This window comes from Natator depressus, chromosome 7 (genome assembly GCF_965152275.1).
Source record: "Natator depressus isolate rNatDep1 chromosome 7, rNatDep2.hap1, whole genome shotgun sequence".
NCBI lineage: Eukaryota > Metazoa > Chordata > Testudines > Cheloniidae > Natator > Natator depressus.
Genome location: NC_134240.1, coordinates 105,024,636 through 105,040,736, shown reverse-complemented (window position 1 = coordinate 105,040,736; position 16,101 = coordinate 105,024,636). Strand labels below are relative to the sequence as shown.

The 16,101-nt window shown below is 39.9% G+C and overlaps 1 protein-coding gene across 1 annotated transcript in view; it reads left to right on the top strand.

Annotated features, from left to right (window-relative positions):
* Positions 1-16,101, top strand: part of HTRA1 (HtrA serine peptidase 1) — a 50,335-nt gene that overhangs the window by 21,481 nt on the left and 12,753 nt on the right. The window contains exons 2-3 of the mRNA XM_074959210.1: positions 7,043-7,142; positions 7,541-7,745. Of these exons, the coding sequence (XP_074815311.1) occupies positions 7,043-7,142; positions 7,541-7,745 (305 nt within the window). The remainder of the gene's footprint in view (positions 1-7,042; positions 7,143-7,540; positions 7,746-16,101) is intronic.

The following is a 16,101-nucleotide window of genomic DNA, read 5'->3' as shown; positions in this document are numbered from 1 at the left end:
CTGGGGCAGTCTCGGGCCTTGTGCTGGGTCAGGATCTGGTGGAGCCTCACCGTTCAGTCCACGTCCCAGGGGTGGGGGGGCTGTAAGGTGATCTCCCGCCTTCATGCAGCCAGTGTTCTGTGCTCCCCACTGCCACGCTGGAGCCTCTGCATTTATTTATTGACAAAACTTGCAGAATATTGTGCACAGAATGCCCTCCGGTGTAAATAATTGCAAAGTTCTTGGATCAGGCTTGTAGCAATGATAGAATAAACTGCTGGCTGGTTAAGTCTCTGGTTGCTTCCAAATCATTGGAAGGTCCTCAGTGCCTTGGTTAGAATGCTCCCATCAGTATAAATTCATAGTCCAGAGGTTTGAGCAGGAAAGAGGCCAAATGGAGATGTTTCCAGCTTTTTATGGCTTCTGCCAATTGAAGGGAAAACCATTGTTCTTACTGTGAAAAATTACAGGAAACAAGATGGTGTTTGGAGTCACATGTCCGTGCATGCTTAGTCATAGTAGAGGCCATCACAGGAAAGTCCATTAAGTGTAGATAGGTATCTCCCCTCATCCATTGTGAGTTAAGTGTTCTTTGATGAGCCTTTTAAATTGAATAGTCCATTCAAGATGTGCAGGCTAAATACCTTGTGGGCGTTACCACAGGAGCAAACATATTTGAAATACAGGTATAGACCCAGTGCTTATAACTTCAAATACAAAAATGATACATGCATACAAATAGCATAATCATATCCGGCAAATCATAACCTTTCCATGGACCCCTTATTTGACATACTTTGTACAAGTCCCATTGTTAAGAATCGATCAGCGTTCATCAATGAAATCTTTCACTGGATAGCACTCTGATTTTTGTTTACGTATTTTAAAAAAACAACAGGTGTCTTCCATTCCATTTTTAAACCATTATTGCAAAACCATATTATACAACACAAGACTCTTTAATACGTAAGAAGGGAAAAGGAAGGTCTGAGTTATTTAGGTCACCATGCCATGACTCAGTTTTTGTTACCTAATGTTTTCAGACAAAATATGAATAATTTTGGCCTTTCAGTTGTGTATGCAGTTTGACTGGAGACTGCACAATAGCCCAAATTTTAGACCGTGACAGTCTTAGCTCTAAAGTTCCTTGCAATTATAGATTCAAATGTAAAGTGAAGACGACTCATTTAATATCCTTACCATGTATGCATTTGTTATAATGAAAAAAAAAAGGAAAACAATTCAGTAATGCTACGTACTGTCTGTCTGTGAAGTTCCCATCACTAACAGTGCGAGTTCTAGATATGTTTCAGTAACCAGATATATAGCCCTAAGTGCCTACAACATTGTTATTAATATCCAGTTATTTTATAAGTGATGTACAAAAAGTAAACTGATTTAAGTGGCAGTGTCCATGGCTTTTTTTAGCCAAACAGAATAGTCATCCAAGCTGACAATCTGTCAAGCTTCTGTTTAGTCTGAATGAATACTTCCAAAGTATAATTTTTATTCACCCAGTTTCCAAAATAGCTTGGTAGTACAGCTGGTCAGCAGAGCTTTACAGATGATGGTGCTGTGGTTCAGTGGGCAATGAATTTATCCAATAAGCAATACGAATCTCATTTAAATGAGATATTAATCAGCCATCCTTTATGCCCTGTTCTGATGACTACCTAAAATGAAGTTCAAGAGCCTGCTGCACTTTGAGGAAGAGATTATGTGGTGATAACTCTGGTATCCTGGCCAACATTCTCTTTGTAATACAGATTCTTATGTCCAAACTGAGAATTGTCGCTATAGTTCAGTACGTAATTACTACTGCTTGCTATTGTCCAGTGAACAAAGTGCTATATAAAGCACTTCGGGGGCTTCAAATATTATGGTGATGTGGAGAAGCGAGGAATAGCAGATGATACTAAACTGGGAGGAGTGGTAGATACGCTGGAGGGGAGGGATAGGATACAGAAGGACCTAGACAAATTGGAGGATTGGGCCAAAAGAAATCTGATGAGGTTCAATAAGGATAAGTGCAGGGTCCTGCACTTAGGATGGAAGAATCCAATGCACCGCTACAGACTAGGGACCGAATGGCTAGGCAGCAGTTCTGCGGAAAAGGACCTAGGGGTGACAGTGGACGAGAAGCTGGATATGAGTCAACAGTGTGCCCTTGTTGCCAAGAAGGCCAATGGCATTTTGGGATGTATAAGTAGGGGCATAGCGAGCAGATCGAGGGACGTGATCGTTCCCCTCTATTCGACACTGGTGAGGCCTCATCTGGAGTACTGTGTCCAGTTTTGGGCCCCACACTACAAGAAGGATGTGGATAAATTGGAGAGAGTCCAGCGAAGGGCAACAAAAATGATTAGGGGTCTAGAGCACATGACTTATGAGGAGAGGCTGAGGGAGCTGGGATTGTTTAGTCTGCAGAAGAGAAGAATGAGGGGGGATTTGATAGCTGCTTTCAACTACCTGAAAGGGGGTTCCAAAGAGGATGGCTCTAGACTGTTCTCAATGGTAGCAGATGACAGAACGAGGAGTAATGGTCTCAAGTTGCAATGGGGGAGGTTTAGATTGGATATTAGGAAAAACTTTTTCACTAAGAGGGTGGTGAAACACTGGAATGCGTTACCTAGGGAGGTGGTAGAATCTCCTTCCTTAGAGGTTTTTAAGGTCAGGCTTGACAAAGCCCTGGCTGGGATGATTTAACTGGGAATTGGTCCTGCTTCGAGCAGGGGGTTGGACTAGATGACCTTCTGGGGTCCCTTCCAACCCTGATATTCTATGATTCTATGATATGAGACATTAAGGATGAGGGACGCAGTGCAGACTAGCTGGTACAGTGTCTTGTCTGTACAAGCCCGCCGGGAATCTTGGGTGCCGATTTGCGTTGCTAATCTGTGCCAGAGTCCAAGCTGCTGCATCTTCACTTCTATTTTAGCCATGCTACTTAGATTAAAGCTAGCATGGGTATTCCCACCTGAGCTGCCATCACACCTCCGGTTGCAATATAAGATGTAACCTAAAACTCACCAGACTTCCCGGGGCTTTCCTTTATTCTTCGTTTAAGAACAACCTGAGCCTGAGATCCCCCTTGAACTGACTGCTTCTAGGTTTTATATTTTCTCTGCAATGCTTCCCTCTCTTGCCTTAGAAATCATCTACTTTTTGTTCTTCTGAATTGTAATTAATGAGACTCCTCCATGTATGATGCTGGGGTGAGTCATCACAATAGCCCTGCATCTCTCACCAGGGTCCTAGAGTCTGATAAGATATCACAGATACCTATGACAGGTTTCAGAGTAGCAGCTGTGTTAGTCTGTATTCGCAAAAAGAAAAGGAGTACTTGTGGCATCTTAGCGACTAACAAATTTATTTGAGCATAAGCTTTTGTGAGCTACAGATCACTTCATCGGATGCAGTCAGAGCCAGAAGAGTACCCAGAAGTCACCTACTACAGGACAGGCCCAACAAAGAAAATAACAGAACGCCACTAGCCATCACCTTCAGCCCCCAACTAAAACCTCTCCAACGCATCATCAGGGATCTACAACCTATCCTGAAGGACGACCCATCACTCTCACAGATCTTGGGAGACAGGCCAGTCTTTGCTTACAGACAATCCCCCAACCTGAAGCAAATACTCACGAGCAACCACACAACAGAACCACTAACCCAGGAACCTATTCTTGCAACAAAGCCCGTTGCCAACTGTGTCCACATATCTATTCAGGGGACACCATCATAGGGCCTAATCACATCAGCCACACTATCAGAGGCTCGTTCACCTGCACATCCACCAATGTGATATATGCCATCATGTGCCAGCAATGCCCCTCTGCCATGTACATTGGTCAAACTGGACAGTCTCTACGTAAAAGAATAAATGGACACAAATCAGACGTCAAGAATTATAACATTCATAAACCAGTCGGAGAACACTTCAATCTCTCTGGTCACTCGATTACAGACCTAAAAGTGGCAATTCTTTAACAAAAAAACTTCAAAAACAGACTCCAACGAGAGACTGCTGAATTGGAATTAATTTGCAAACTGGATACAATTAACTTAGGCTTGAATAGAGACTGGGAGTGGATGGGTCATTATACAAAGTAAAACTATATTTCCCCTTGTTTATTCCCCCCCCCCCCCCCCATTCTTCAGACGTTCTTGTCAACTGCTGGAAATGGCCCACCTTGATTATCAGTACAAAAGGTACCCCCCCCCGCCCCCACTTTCCTGCTGGTAATAGCTCACCTTAAGTGATCAGGTCGTTACAGTGTGTATGGTAACACCCATTGTTTCATGTTCTCTGTGTATATAAATCTCCTCACTGTATTTTCCACTGTATGCATCCGATGAAGTGAGCTGTAGCTCACGAAAGCATATGCTCAAATAAATTTGTTAATCTCTAAGGTGCCACGAGTACTCCTTTTCTTTTCACAGATACCTATAGTATTATAAAACCACATTTTATTCTCATCTATTTGACAGATCAAAGGATTACAATATGAAGGAAATTTGGCTAGAAATTTACATTTTTATAAATTTATGTGCATAACAAAACAAGTTTGAAATTAATGTGCTTAATTCTATTAGGGCAAAAATCTCTCACATATGGACAAAACCCAAATAATTAAGCTTTGTGTGGTTCGTGTAAGAAGAAGGGGATCCCTGTCACACAGGCAGAGCCTAAGACATTTCAGTAGTCCCTCCACACTCACTACTTCAGACCGTGACATATTTAAACAGTTTTGGGGAAATTGGTCAGAACAACCAAAAAATTGTTTATGGAACCTTGCACTGCATTTACAGGGAACACAATGTTTCTGCACTGAAAAAAAAATTAATGACTTACGTAAAACATAAATGGTAAAAATACTTTAAACACTTACAGTAAGGACAAATAGAGAGGAAGGGGAAATACTACATTATAGGATAAGAAGAGTCCCTTACTTTTTCTGTTTTACCATTTCTTTTTTGTGCTTTTGTAACGTGAGATCAGTGTATGAGATCAAAACAGTCACATTGATGAAAACAAAGCAATTGTATTTGCCTCTAGGCACATGCAGAGAACACACGTGTTGTTCCCAACACTTCCGTACCAAGAAACAAGGCTTTGTCCTATAACTGTAGCAAGCTGTGGTTAAGAGACTGAGGTTAAAACAGTGGTGGCTAAGCTCTTACCATATGGGGCACAAAGGGCCACTAAAGATGCAGAGAGGCACCTACTAGGACTGTCAAAAGTGCCTTGGTACCAATGCCCATTGGAACCAATGGAAGTTAGGCCCCAGGTGCTTTTGAATATCTTGCTAGAGGCTATGTTCACAAGGGGAACTTAGTCACAAAGTGGCGGTTAGGCTCGAAAGTCTAGCGTTTAGATGCCAGTGGCATTCATAAAACCATGACTCAGCTTTTGCCTAACCCTGTAGGTGCCTACTGTCCTCCAGGCACCTGTATTTCTGTTGGGGGAATGCACACAGTCCTGATACCCTCAGCAGCTCAGCACCTAACTTGTACCAAGCCATGGGAAGATTCACAAATTAGGAGATCCCCCTGCCTGTCTCACCTCTAGTACCTGATCTTATAAGTGTACTTTGAACATACCTATCCCACACAAAGGACAGCCAGCAGGAGTAGATGTGATGGTGCTGCACATTGCTCCCCAAATTCCCAGTGCTTACGGCACTCTCCTGGGAGGTGGAAGACCTGGGTTCAAATCTGTCCTCTGCCTGATTCAGAGCAGAGATTTGAACCCAGCTCTCACATCTAAAAGGACTGTGCTATAAACACTGGGTGATAGGGTATTCTGGGATGTGAGATTCTCTCTGTCTCTCCTGTTGAAGCCATTCCACTTTATATGAAATACTTTAGTCACTGGCCCAGTGACTAAAGTGATAATGACTCTAGCCTGGTGGTTAGGGCACTTACCTAGAATGTGGGAGACCCAAGTTCATGTCCGGCTCCAATGACTAATTATTAAAAATAGAACCACTTCAGCAGGAGTGATTAAGAGATTTCCATACCTCAGTGACTGCGGTGCCCTTCTGCAATGTGGGAGACCCAAGTTCAAATCACATCAGGCAGACAGGGAATTGGTACCTAAGATCTCAGGTGAGTGCCCTGTACTAAAAGTTACCAGTAGGACAACATCCCCAGCCACTTCCTTTGGTCATTTTGTGAATCTAACACTTTAAAAATACCCAATAGAAAATGGTTTCAAAGTAGCAGCCGTGTTAGTCTGTATTCGCAAAAAGAAAAGGAGTACTTGTGGCACCTTAGAGACTAATTTGTTAGTCTCTAAGGTGCCACAAGTACTCCTTTTCTTTTTGCCAATAGAAAACGTTTCAGATCAACTACATGTTTCATTCAACCCAGTATGGATTTTTTGATTCACTGGAGGGTTTTCTTTTGCAGTTTTCAGGTTCAGTTCAACCCAAACCATTTAAAAAAAAAATCGGCACTGTCAGTGAACCAAAAACGTAGTTATACTCCCAGCTCTACAGGCAATTAAGTTACAGCCAAGCCCTGTATGAAGGGGTCAGGAGGATAGAGGCCAAATTAGGTAATCTCAAATTTGAATTAATATTATTACTTGTATTACAGCAGCCTCAACTGAGATTGGGGCACTGTTGTGCTGAATAGAACAGAGAAGGGTGAGAGGGGAAATGGAGGCACATAAATATGAACTGACTTGCCTACAGAGACCCAGAAGGTCAGTGGCAGAACTGGGACTAGAACCCAGGTCTCCTGATTTCCAGCCTAGTACTCTGTCCAATGGCTGTCTCCCCCTCTGGTGCAAGGGCATTGGATATAGAAGGAGGTTCCATATCTATTCAGAATTTTCCATAGACCCCTTTGCCCTATGAACTGGCTATGTTGCCAGTAAAACTTTTCCCAAAAGTTAGGGGAATGGTTTAGGGCGGGAATCAGACTCAGAACTACAAGACTCTTTTGTTCCTTTTAAAAAGTCATCTCTGCCTAGTGTTTTTTAATACAAGTGTTTTGCAACAATTCTTCTCGTGCCATTTGAAGAACAACATGTGTTTTCTGTGTCTATTCTCAGGCCAGGAAGATCCTAACAGCCTACGGCACAAATACAACTTTATTGCAGATGTGGTGGAGAAGATAGCCCCTGCTGTGGTTCATATTGAATTGTTTCGCAAGTAAACAAGATATCCAGTTTTGATTTATATTTCTGTAGCTCTCAAGGATTAAACTTGCCAGAATTGGTTAATATACTGATATATAGATATAAAAGAAAATGACGCTGTTTTCAAGATATTTATTCAAGATAATAAATATTTGTTACATTTAAGTAATATAGTATGTTTCACTTTTTAATTTTTTTGCCACATATTTTGACGATAGTGGACTAATGCATGTCCAATTAAATGTTAACGGATATACTTAATAAATTATAATAAATTTTCTAAAATATTTTTAAAAGTGCCAAATACTTGTTGGCAGTCTAGGAACGAAAACAGTAATCACAAATGATTTGTCATCTCTGAAGAAAATTCAGGTTGTTCAAACTTAAATGTTTATTTCCCATATTTTCTAGGCTTCCTTTTACAAAGAGGGAGGTTCCTGTTGCTAGTGGTTCAGGCTTTATTGTCTCAGAAGATGGACTAATAGTGACAAATGCCCATGTAGTTACCAATAAACATAGGGTAAAAGTGGAGCTGAAGAGTGGTGCAACATACGAAGCCAAAATTAAAGATGTTGATGAAAAAGCAGATATTGCACTAATTAAAATAGACACTCAGGTGAGTCAAGACATTGTCAGTTTCTCTTGCTACACTATATTATTTCTAAAAGTGATGGTTAATTCTAATGTTTACAGAAAACACAGCTTAATGGCATGGACCATAATGTATCTGTGTGATCTGACAAGATGAATAGATTTTTAAAAGCTGTGTCACAGTGAATTTTGGTAGTTACATTCTTCTGTACAAAAACTCTGTACATTATAAAAGCAAGGGTATTTGGTCTCCCAAAAAGAAAAGTATAGTTTACTAAATGGTTAACCCAGGCTAGTGTAATCATTAGAGCCATGAGAGGAAATTTTGTCTTCTGGCTAGTACGGGGCTGTAGCAGTACATATCTCATGTACATATTGTGAAATTGTCAGTTAGAGTTTATAAAACATGTTGACATCCTCAGATGGAACATGCTATATTAACACCAAATGTTAAAATGGACAATATTTATATTTGGTATCATCTTTTATAAAAATTTGCTTAAAAAATACCCATATCAAAAGCATTCTTTGGGAAGAATACTGAGTCACTCTTCCATTGAATGTGGACTTGTGAATAAAGCAAAGGCATGATTTTCAACACTTCCTCCTATCTGCAAAAATGCTACATTTTGTTTGAACTTAATTGTATAATTTAAATGTTGCTGGATTCAGATGATTGCTTGAGATGCTTATCATACTGTTTACTTGTTTGGGCTTCCTATTTAAATGAACTTCATACATCCAGTGTAAGAAGGCAAACCATATTTAGGAAGAATATTAACATAAATACAGCAGGCAAGTAGGCATCATCTGAAACACATGACTCAAAAATGTGTAGCTCCTCCAGTGTTTTTAGTTCTAATCTATTCCACATCAAGGTCAGAGGATTTCAGTCCAGAGTTCATTAAAATAGCCGACATCAGTCATCTCGGAACTCTTGTCTAATTCATCCTATGAAATGATACAACATGCTTTCCCTACTATAACATTTAAAGGTTCCTTTTGCTCTTACCAGCAGCATGCCTGCAAAATCTTTACTGTACCCAAACATTCTTTCCTGTGTCTTTCTGACTCTCACTGGATCAAATGACTATGACATACAAATACAGACATTGTTTCACTCCATACTTGCAGGTACAGTTTGGCTTCACCTTCATTTGCGTATCTACCAACTTAATCTGAGAAGTCTTAAATTCTTCTTTGTACATTTATGGGTTAAGATAATCAAATACAAACCTGTTCTTTGGAAATAGTGACAGGGCAATGGGAAGGAGGCAAGAGGATACTATAGGTGAGAACAGACACTGTCAAGTCGAGTGGGATGGGAGAAGGAGAAGATAGCAGGAAAACAGGAAGTCAGAAAAGAGGAAGTGTGAGCAAATAGAATGATAATGTAATGGAAAGGCAGGACATAGGCTATAAAATGGTGGGAAAGGTGGCAGGCAGGAGTAAGAGAAGGAAAAGAGGATGGTGAGAAAAAGGTGTGGAGAAGATGATGAGGTAGTGGAAGAGGAGAAGAAAGGAAAGAGAAGACAATGGAGAGGAGTGGCAGGATGTGAGGTGGGGCGGACTGAGTTTTCTCAGGACAGGTTCTTTCCACTGACACTACCACCCACACCCAATAGATATGACTCCTGGATTTCATTAGCACTTTCAGGGAGTGAGATTAGAGTAGTTTTAGAAAAGAAAAATGCTCAGCTCTGCAGAGCCACACATGCTAAACGTTGTAAGGACTTGCTCTGCAGAACAGTTTGATGGTGGTCCATGGAGAACTAGCTGGCTGGCTGTTCTTATTTCCAGCTGCTTCTACAGCTCTCTAGGATGGTGGGCTGCCTAGGAAGGAAGAGCCTGGAGGCTGTAGAAGCAGCTGGAAAAAAGAAGAGTGGGAGGCAGTCTCGCTACATAAGAACATGAGTTTATGGTCCCTTGGAGTAGATAAATAAGGAAATGGCAGATGAGCATATATGCTAGCTAAGTGCCGGGGTCTCTTTGGGGTTTGTACATTGGTTTTTAGAAAGAGAAAAAAAGAGATGCATGAGTACAGTATGCTCCTAAAACATAAAGCACAATAATTCTGTTTATATACAGCAGGAAGTTAACTTGTTTGGATATCCTGACAGAGGTTATCCATGATTTTTATTACACCTTAGTTACAATTCATAGCTAGTAGATTATTTTATCAGTGCCATTTTTTAAAAAAATGTTTGCACAATGTCCACGAACAGTTTATTCCAGTTCATTTTTTGCAACTTTCTCCAGCAAATAATTGTTGATCAGCTGGTAACTTGCAATTTGCTATTCCAAATTCATGGTATGTTACGCTGTCCAAGCAGGGAACAGAAACAATACCATGTGACTTATGTAATTCATCAGTACATTGTGCATTTTGAATTTTATATTTAATTATAATATACCCAAATTGTTCTGTGTTGGTTAGTTACATAAGGCACATGGTATTGTCTGTTTGGTGGTTAGATGACTTGTGTAGCTAACACCATATAGCACAGATAGTAACACTGACAATTTGCAATCTAATGTATATATTCTAATTTATAGGCTGTTTAGGGCACGAACTGTCTGCGCTATGAGTTGTACAAACACACAGTAGAAGTGGGAACCCAATCCTGACTGAGGCCTCTAGGTGCTTCCATTTGTTGTCCAAATAATAGTGCATTTGTATTTGGTGAACATCAAGTTAAAAATTCATTCTTCATCAGTGTTCATGCTGAGAAGCTTGAATGATGATGGAATGTGAAAATAAAAAGGTCACAAATGCAGTCAACTAAAAAAATTCACTTTCAATCTGAATATTCATGAAACACTTTCATTTATGTGCACAACTAGTGTTTATGTATCCTTTTGCATTTAAATGTCACACAACCTTTAGATCCGTAAAAGCCGTTTAAAAATCTCAAATTTACTTGAGTCAAATTTATTCAGATTTTAACTGATTTCTTGATTAAAGATTCTGCTATAATCCTTTCAAATCCTGATGTGACATGAAAACACCCATCCAACAATTTAATTTTTAAGCCGGAGGTAACCTACCTTCCTTTAGATAGATCATTTGAAGACGACATCAAAGATGAAGAATAAATTGTATTCTGCCCTAGCATGTTAAGGCAGGCTCTGAAAGGCACAAAAATGTGTCTGTGGCAGAAACAGATAGACCTGAAGTATGAGTCCAGGTTACCAGTTGGTATTCCCAAAATAGTTAAGTTCTTGCAGCAATGTGCATGCTATTTTCCTTTAAACAATGCACTTCTGACTGAAGACAGACTGGTTGAAGTAATGTGGCTTTTTTGAGTGGAATAGGAAATTAGATAGGATATTAGGCACCAGTAGAATGGAACTGGTTTTCACTGACTGACCTATTTCTCTACTGAAAATCTACTTGAAATCAGTGAGAAACAAATCTCTTTGGGGGTTTTCTTCTTCTGCCCATTAATTATGTTATGGCCTAGAAAAAAAGAAACCTTGCATTAATAAGAATGTCTATGGTCAAATACAGTTAAATTACTAAAGCATTAAAGATAGGAAATTAAATCAGAGCCAACCCCAGAAAAGCCCCCAAACAATATATAATATTTGGGAAGATAATTCCAAACTCATGATACTCAATGGAAGAGAGAGATTTGGAAAGCAGTAATGCTGAAAAAGGTCTAAGGTCTAGTCTACACTAGGGGGGGGGGGGCGAGCAATCTAAGTTACGCAACTTCAGCTACGCGAATAATGTAGCTGAAGTCGACATACTTAGATCTACTCGCCTTGGTGTCTTCAATGCGGTAGGTCGATTCCTCCTGCACGTCTTGCTCCGGTGGAGTATCGGAGTCGACGGGAGAGCGCTTGGTGGTCGATTTATCGCGTCTTCACTAGACACAATAAATCAACCCCAGCTGGATCGATCGCTCTGGAGGTAAGTGTAGACATGCCCAAAGAGTGGTAGCAGACAGGTTACTGGATATGATCTTGTGATGTAATAAGGCCCCAGAAAAAAAAAAAAGGCAGCCGCGCTGCACTTCTGAGCCTGCGCAGGCAGAAATTCTGTCCCAGACTGGAGGAGCAATAGTGCACTGGTGAGACTGCAGCTCGAATGCAACATCTCAAAATTGTTGCCAAATTGGAGGGCATTCTGAGAACAGCAACAAAATGATTTATGAGCTAGATGGCTGAATTATGTGGAGTATTTTCAGACAAATATTTATGATTTGGTTAAATGATTGCATATAGCTGCCTTCAAATATTTGGAAGTTGTAAATGCCAAGGAAGGAGAAGCTTTTGGGGTGGTCTAATGGGTAGTAACTGGGACAGGCATAGCACAGGAAAAGTAAGGTTGCATAACAAGTTGTGTTTCCTAATGACAGGGTTGGTTAGATTGTCTTCAGCAAAACCAAACTGGGCAAAGCACTTGGGATTGTTGGACTAATCCTGTGCTCCGTCAAGCAGTGGAAGCAAAAGCACGTTTGCTGCTCAGTGTCAAAACTGAGGCGAGCCCCTGATGACTGTATGCCCTAGAAGTGAACTCTGTGGCAGGTTTCTCAGCTCACTCCACAAGGGAGCAATGTGGGTGGGCCACGGTGTACACTCTGGGAGCCAACCCCACCACAGAGGAGCCCAACACTGGTCTGCTTACTCTATTCTCTGTAATTGCAGCTATGACATGGCTACATGGGCTCAGTGTTCTCGTTTCTCAACACCACCCCAGTCATTTGGGCTTTGCTTCATTGACAAGATTTGGCCCATAAACTAGGGAGCAATGCTGCATTGGCAGAAGGAAATGGGTAGATGACATTATGAGAAAAAATACAGATGAAAGACCTTTAACTTCCTTCAAACCTACTCATTACAGCGCTTTAAAGTAAATCAGAACTTTTGCCCTCATTTCTCTCTCCTTTTTGCCTGCCTTTCAATCAGATTTCACTTTCCTTGGAGCACCACAGTTTGTCGGTGTGCAGAGGGGATTTGGCTTTCTCTGTGTGCACAAACTGGAGGAAGCAGAAAAGTGATTTTTTTCTATTTATGCATAAATATTTTAATAGCCAGCATCTTTGAAAACAAACTAATTGAGCTTCAGATGTAAGTGACTTTTAAAAACATGTGGAATCAATGCTTATTTTACTTGAAATACAAAACTGAATACTATGAAGCTTCCTTGCAGGAGTCTACCGCTAGAAAACCCTCATGGTAGTTCCAGGAGATCTTAAATGACACACACAAATGAAAGATGGTGGTGGGGGTCAGCGGGAGGAACAAAGGCAATCCGTGAAGTGCTTTCAGGTGGAAGTGCTGGTGATTTATTGTTTTTTAGATTCCAATAATACCCACCACGTGCTAGGCTTTATCAAACAGAGAAGAGTTTCCTGCAATATTTGTATGAGAATCTAGGAGTATGTTCACTGGGGATGGATCTGGGGACATGTCTTTTATCAGTTCCTTTGTCAGTAGAAATTAGGGTGTGGTTTTTTTATTTTGTTTTTTTAAATATATTGAATGCAATGTGAAAGATTTCTATGAAAATACAACCATGTAGCATGGGCTACTTTCTTTCTAAGACCCACTGTTTGCTAAAACAACAAAGCAAGATGCTTTCAATTACAGGTTCACAAAAAGAACAAAGTATATTAAGCTGTCTCTGCTGAGAGACCCATAAGAATAAGAAATTCCAATGGACTGTATGTTTCACAGTTCTTGTAACACCTTTCTTTAAAAGGAAACAAGTGAAATACAAGTACAAATTTCTTCAAATCCGAGCATCTCTTTTCCCCCAATATTTAATTTCCGCCTTATCAAGTTCCCCCTTGCCTTACTACTTTCCATCTTTTTTCAGGTTTCAGAGTAACAGCCGTGTTAGTCTGTATTCGTAAAAAGAAAAAAGAAAAGGAGTACTTGTGGCACCTTAGAGACTAACCAGTTTATTTGAGCATGAGCTTTCGTGAGCTACAGCTCACTTCATCATGCTCAAATAAACTGGTTAGTCTCTAAGGTGCCACAAGTACTCCTTTTCTTTTTTCTTTTTACATCTTTTTTCACTTCCTTTTTCTCCTTCCCGATCTTAAGACTTGATCTTTCCTTTTCACCTTTTTCTTGTTTTTTTAATCAACATAATCATTTGTTCGGATGCTGAGCCTGCAGTTATCCTAGCGTAGAGGATTAGTATACTGGATGCAGTTGTGCTCCTATTTCAGTACTGATTCTATTATATGTTTTAGGGTTAATGTTTATGTGTTGTTAGATGACCTAAATCCCAATGACATCATGAAATATTATTTGTCCTTTGTGCAAGCTCATCAGATTTTATCTGATGGAAATTTTTTAAAATATGTGAGAATACTACAAGCTGTGAAACTATCCAAAATTGGAAGTATTTTGTTTTCTTTGGCATTTTGTCAAGGAATTCATAGATTGTAAAGGACATTTCTTGTTTTAATATGGTAAGGCCTTTGTATTTTTTGGTGTAATTTATTCTGCAAGTTTAATTGAATTCCATATTTATAATAGAAAGGCAGTTCCCAAGACTTTCAGAGTTATATTTTTTGCAGAAGTTGAAGTGACAGCTGAATTTGTAGATGCAAATATACAAGCATCTGTTTCTTTTCCACTTAAAAACAAATTAAGGGACTATAATGTCACGTCTCAGCATAAATCAGAATGTTGTCCCATCTTCACTGATTTATGGAGCTCCAAAACCACTGAGTGCAGATTCATCACATTCCTTCTGTGAATTTAGCAGATTCTAGAATAAAAAGAGAGAAGTCAACATGCTTTTCCCCACCCAGATGCATTCACATGTCTTATGGTTTAAGTTCTAACTGAAATATCCTTGTATGTTTCTGGTTGGACTGTTATCTCTTATGTTTTTAACCCCAATGTACTAGGCAAATTCTGACACTGATTATTACAGTCTGCCTGTCTAGATTCCCTGCCCTTAGTTTCAGGGTGCAATCCTTATCTGGTACAATTTGGCAAAATTCCATTGACTTAAGTTGGTGTGGCTCCATTGCCAGTTTACACCAGCTGAGGATCTGGCTGTCAGGGTACAGAGTTTGTCATCCCTGTGATAAAGTTACCATTGGGTAGTGTTACTGTGCACAGTTGAACAGCTGCTGAAATCCACAGAAGAGAGAGCTGCATTTCAGTGGTGGTTGAAAGGATTCATTGGTGAATGAAAGTAGTGGGATATAAACTTAGTCCTGTAAATCTACTGTGGAACTCACATTATACTCAGTGGAAGTTCTGTGTATCACGAGTTTGTAGGGTTGAACCCATAGCCTGTAAAATGTGCAAAGTAGTGGGATGAAAAGTGCTGAGATATTATTTCTAACTGATGGTTCATCCTATGAGAAGGTGTAATTGTGAATTATGGGTTTACATGGTTAGTCATATGTTAGTTTGCAGACTGTGTACTCGCATGTTTATACTGTTGTGTTACCAGAGTTGCCCGAGGTCACACAGTGAGTCACTGGCAGAGGTGGGATTAGAACTGGAGTGTTTGGCTTTCAGCCATGTGCTTTATTCACTGCATTATGCTGCAAGGCAGATGCGTTAACGCTGGATTTTAATTAATCATCATGGCATATCTGTAGTTAATTTGAAGTGATTATCTCTGATAGTCTGTTTTGGGACAGTAAGCTGATCTACGACCTGCTGGTGTTAGATAAAAAGAAAAATGAATCAATTTATTAATTGTTTCATGAGGCCCGTGGACACAAGTGCTTAAGCTTGAATTACTAAGTGGTGTTTTCATACTCCAGCCATCATGAGAAAGGATTGTTAACTGGAGCTTGTGGAGGGCACCTTTTATAGTTTTGTTTCAACTACTGAATTATAAGATGCCTTGTATTTAATCAGACTCCTCTTGTAGGCTGGAACAAGATCCTTTATGTGGACCAGGTGTGTTGTACACATCTTATTATTCATTTCTAACAAGGTCTACTAATTTTAGTCGCATTTTTCCCTGGTTCCAGTTGATAATTTTTACCACTTGGATTAAATTCTTGTTTGTTTTCAAGAAGTGAAATACTGCTAGTTGTCACTGTGGAACGTAAAGATGACATACCATAGGTAGCTTACAAAATCGATTGACTATAATGAGTGCGTTTACATGTACTGACACTTAGCAATTGCTATCTCTTTTTTTTTTTATAAATTAACATTTGTATAATGCTGTAGGTGTCTGTGACACTATACTGAGAAATTAAAGATAAGGATTAACATTCTGAAAAGTGTTATTGATTTTCAGTTATCTGAAAGTCTTGGGCTCCTAAGCCACTTAGGTGCTTTTGAAAACTTTACCTAGGATTCTTTGCGGTCTAGGGTGCTTGCAATAAGCTCTGCATGGATCATCCCTTATATCCACAGAGCTTCATTAAGGGTAAAAATTA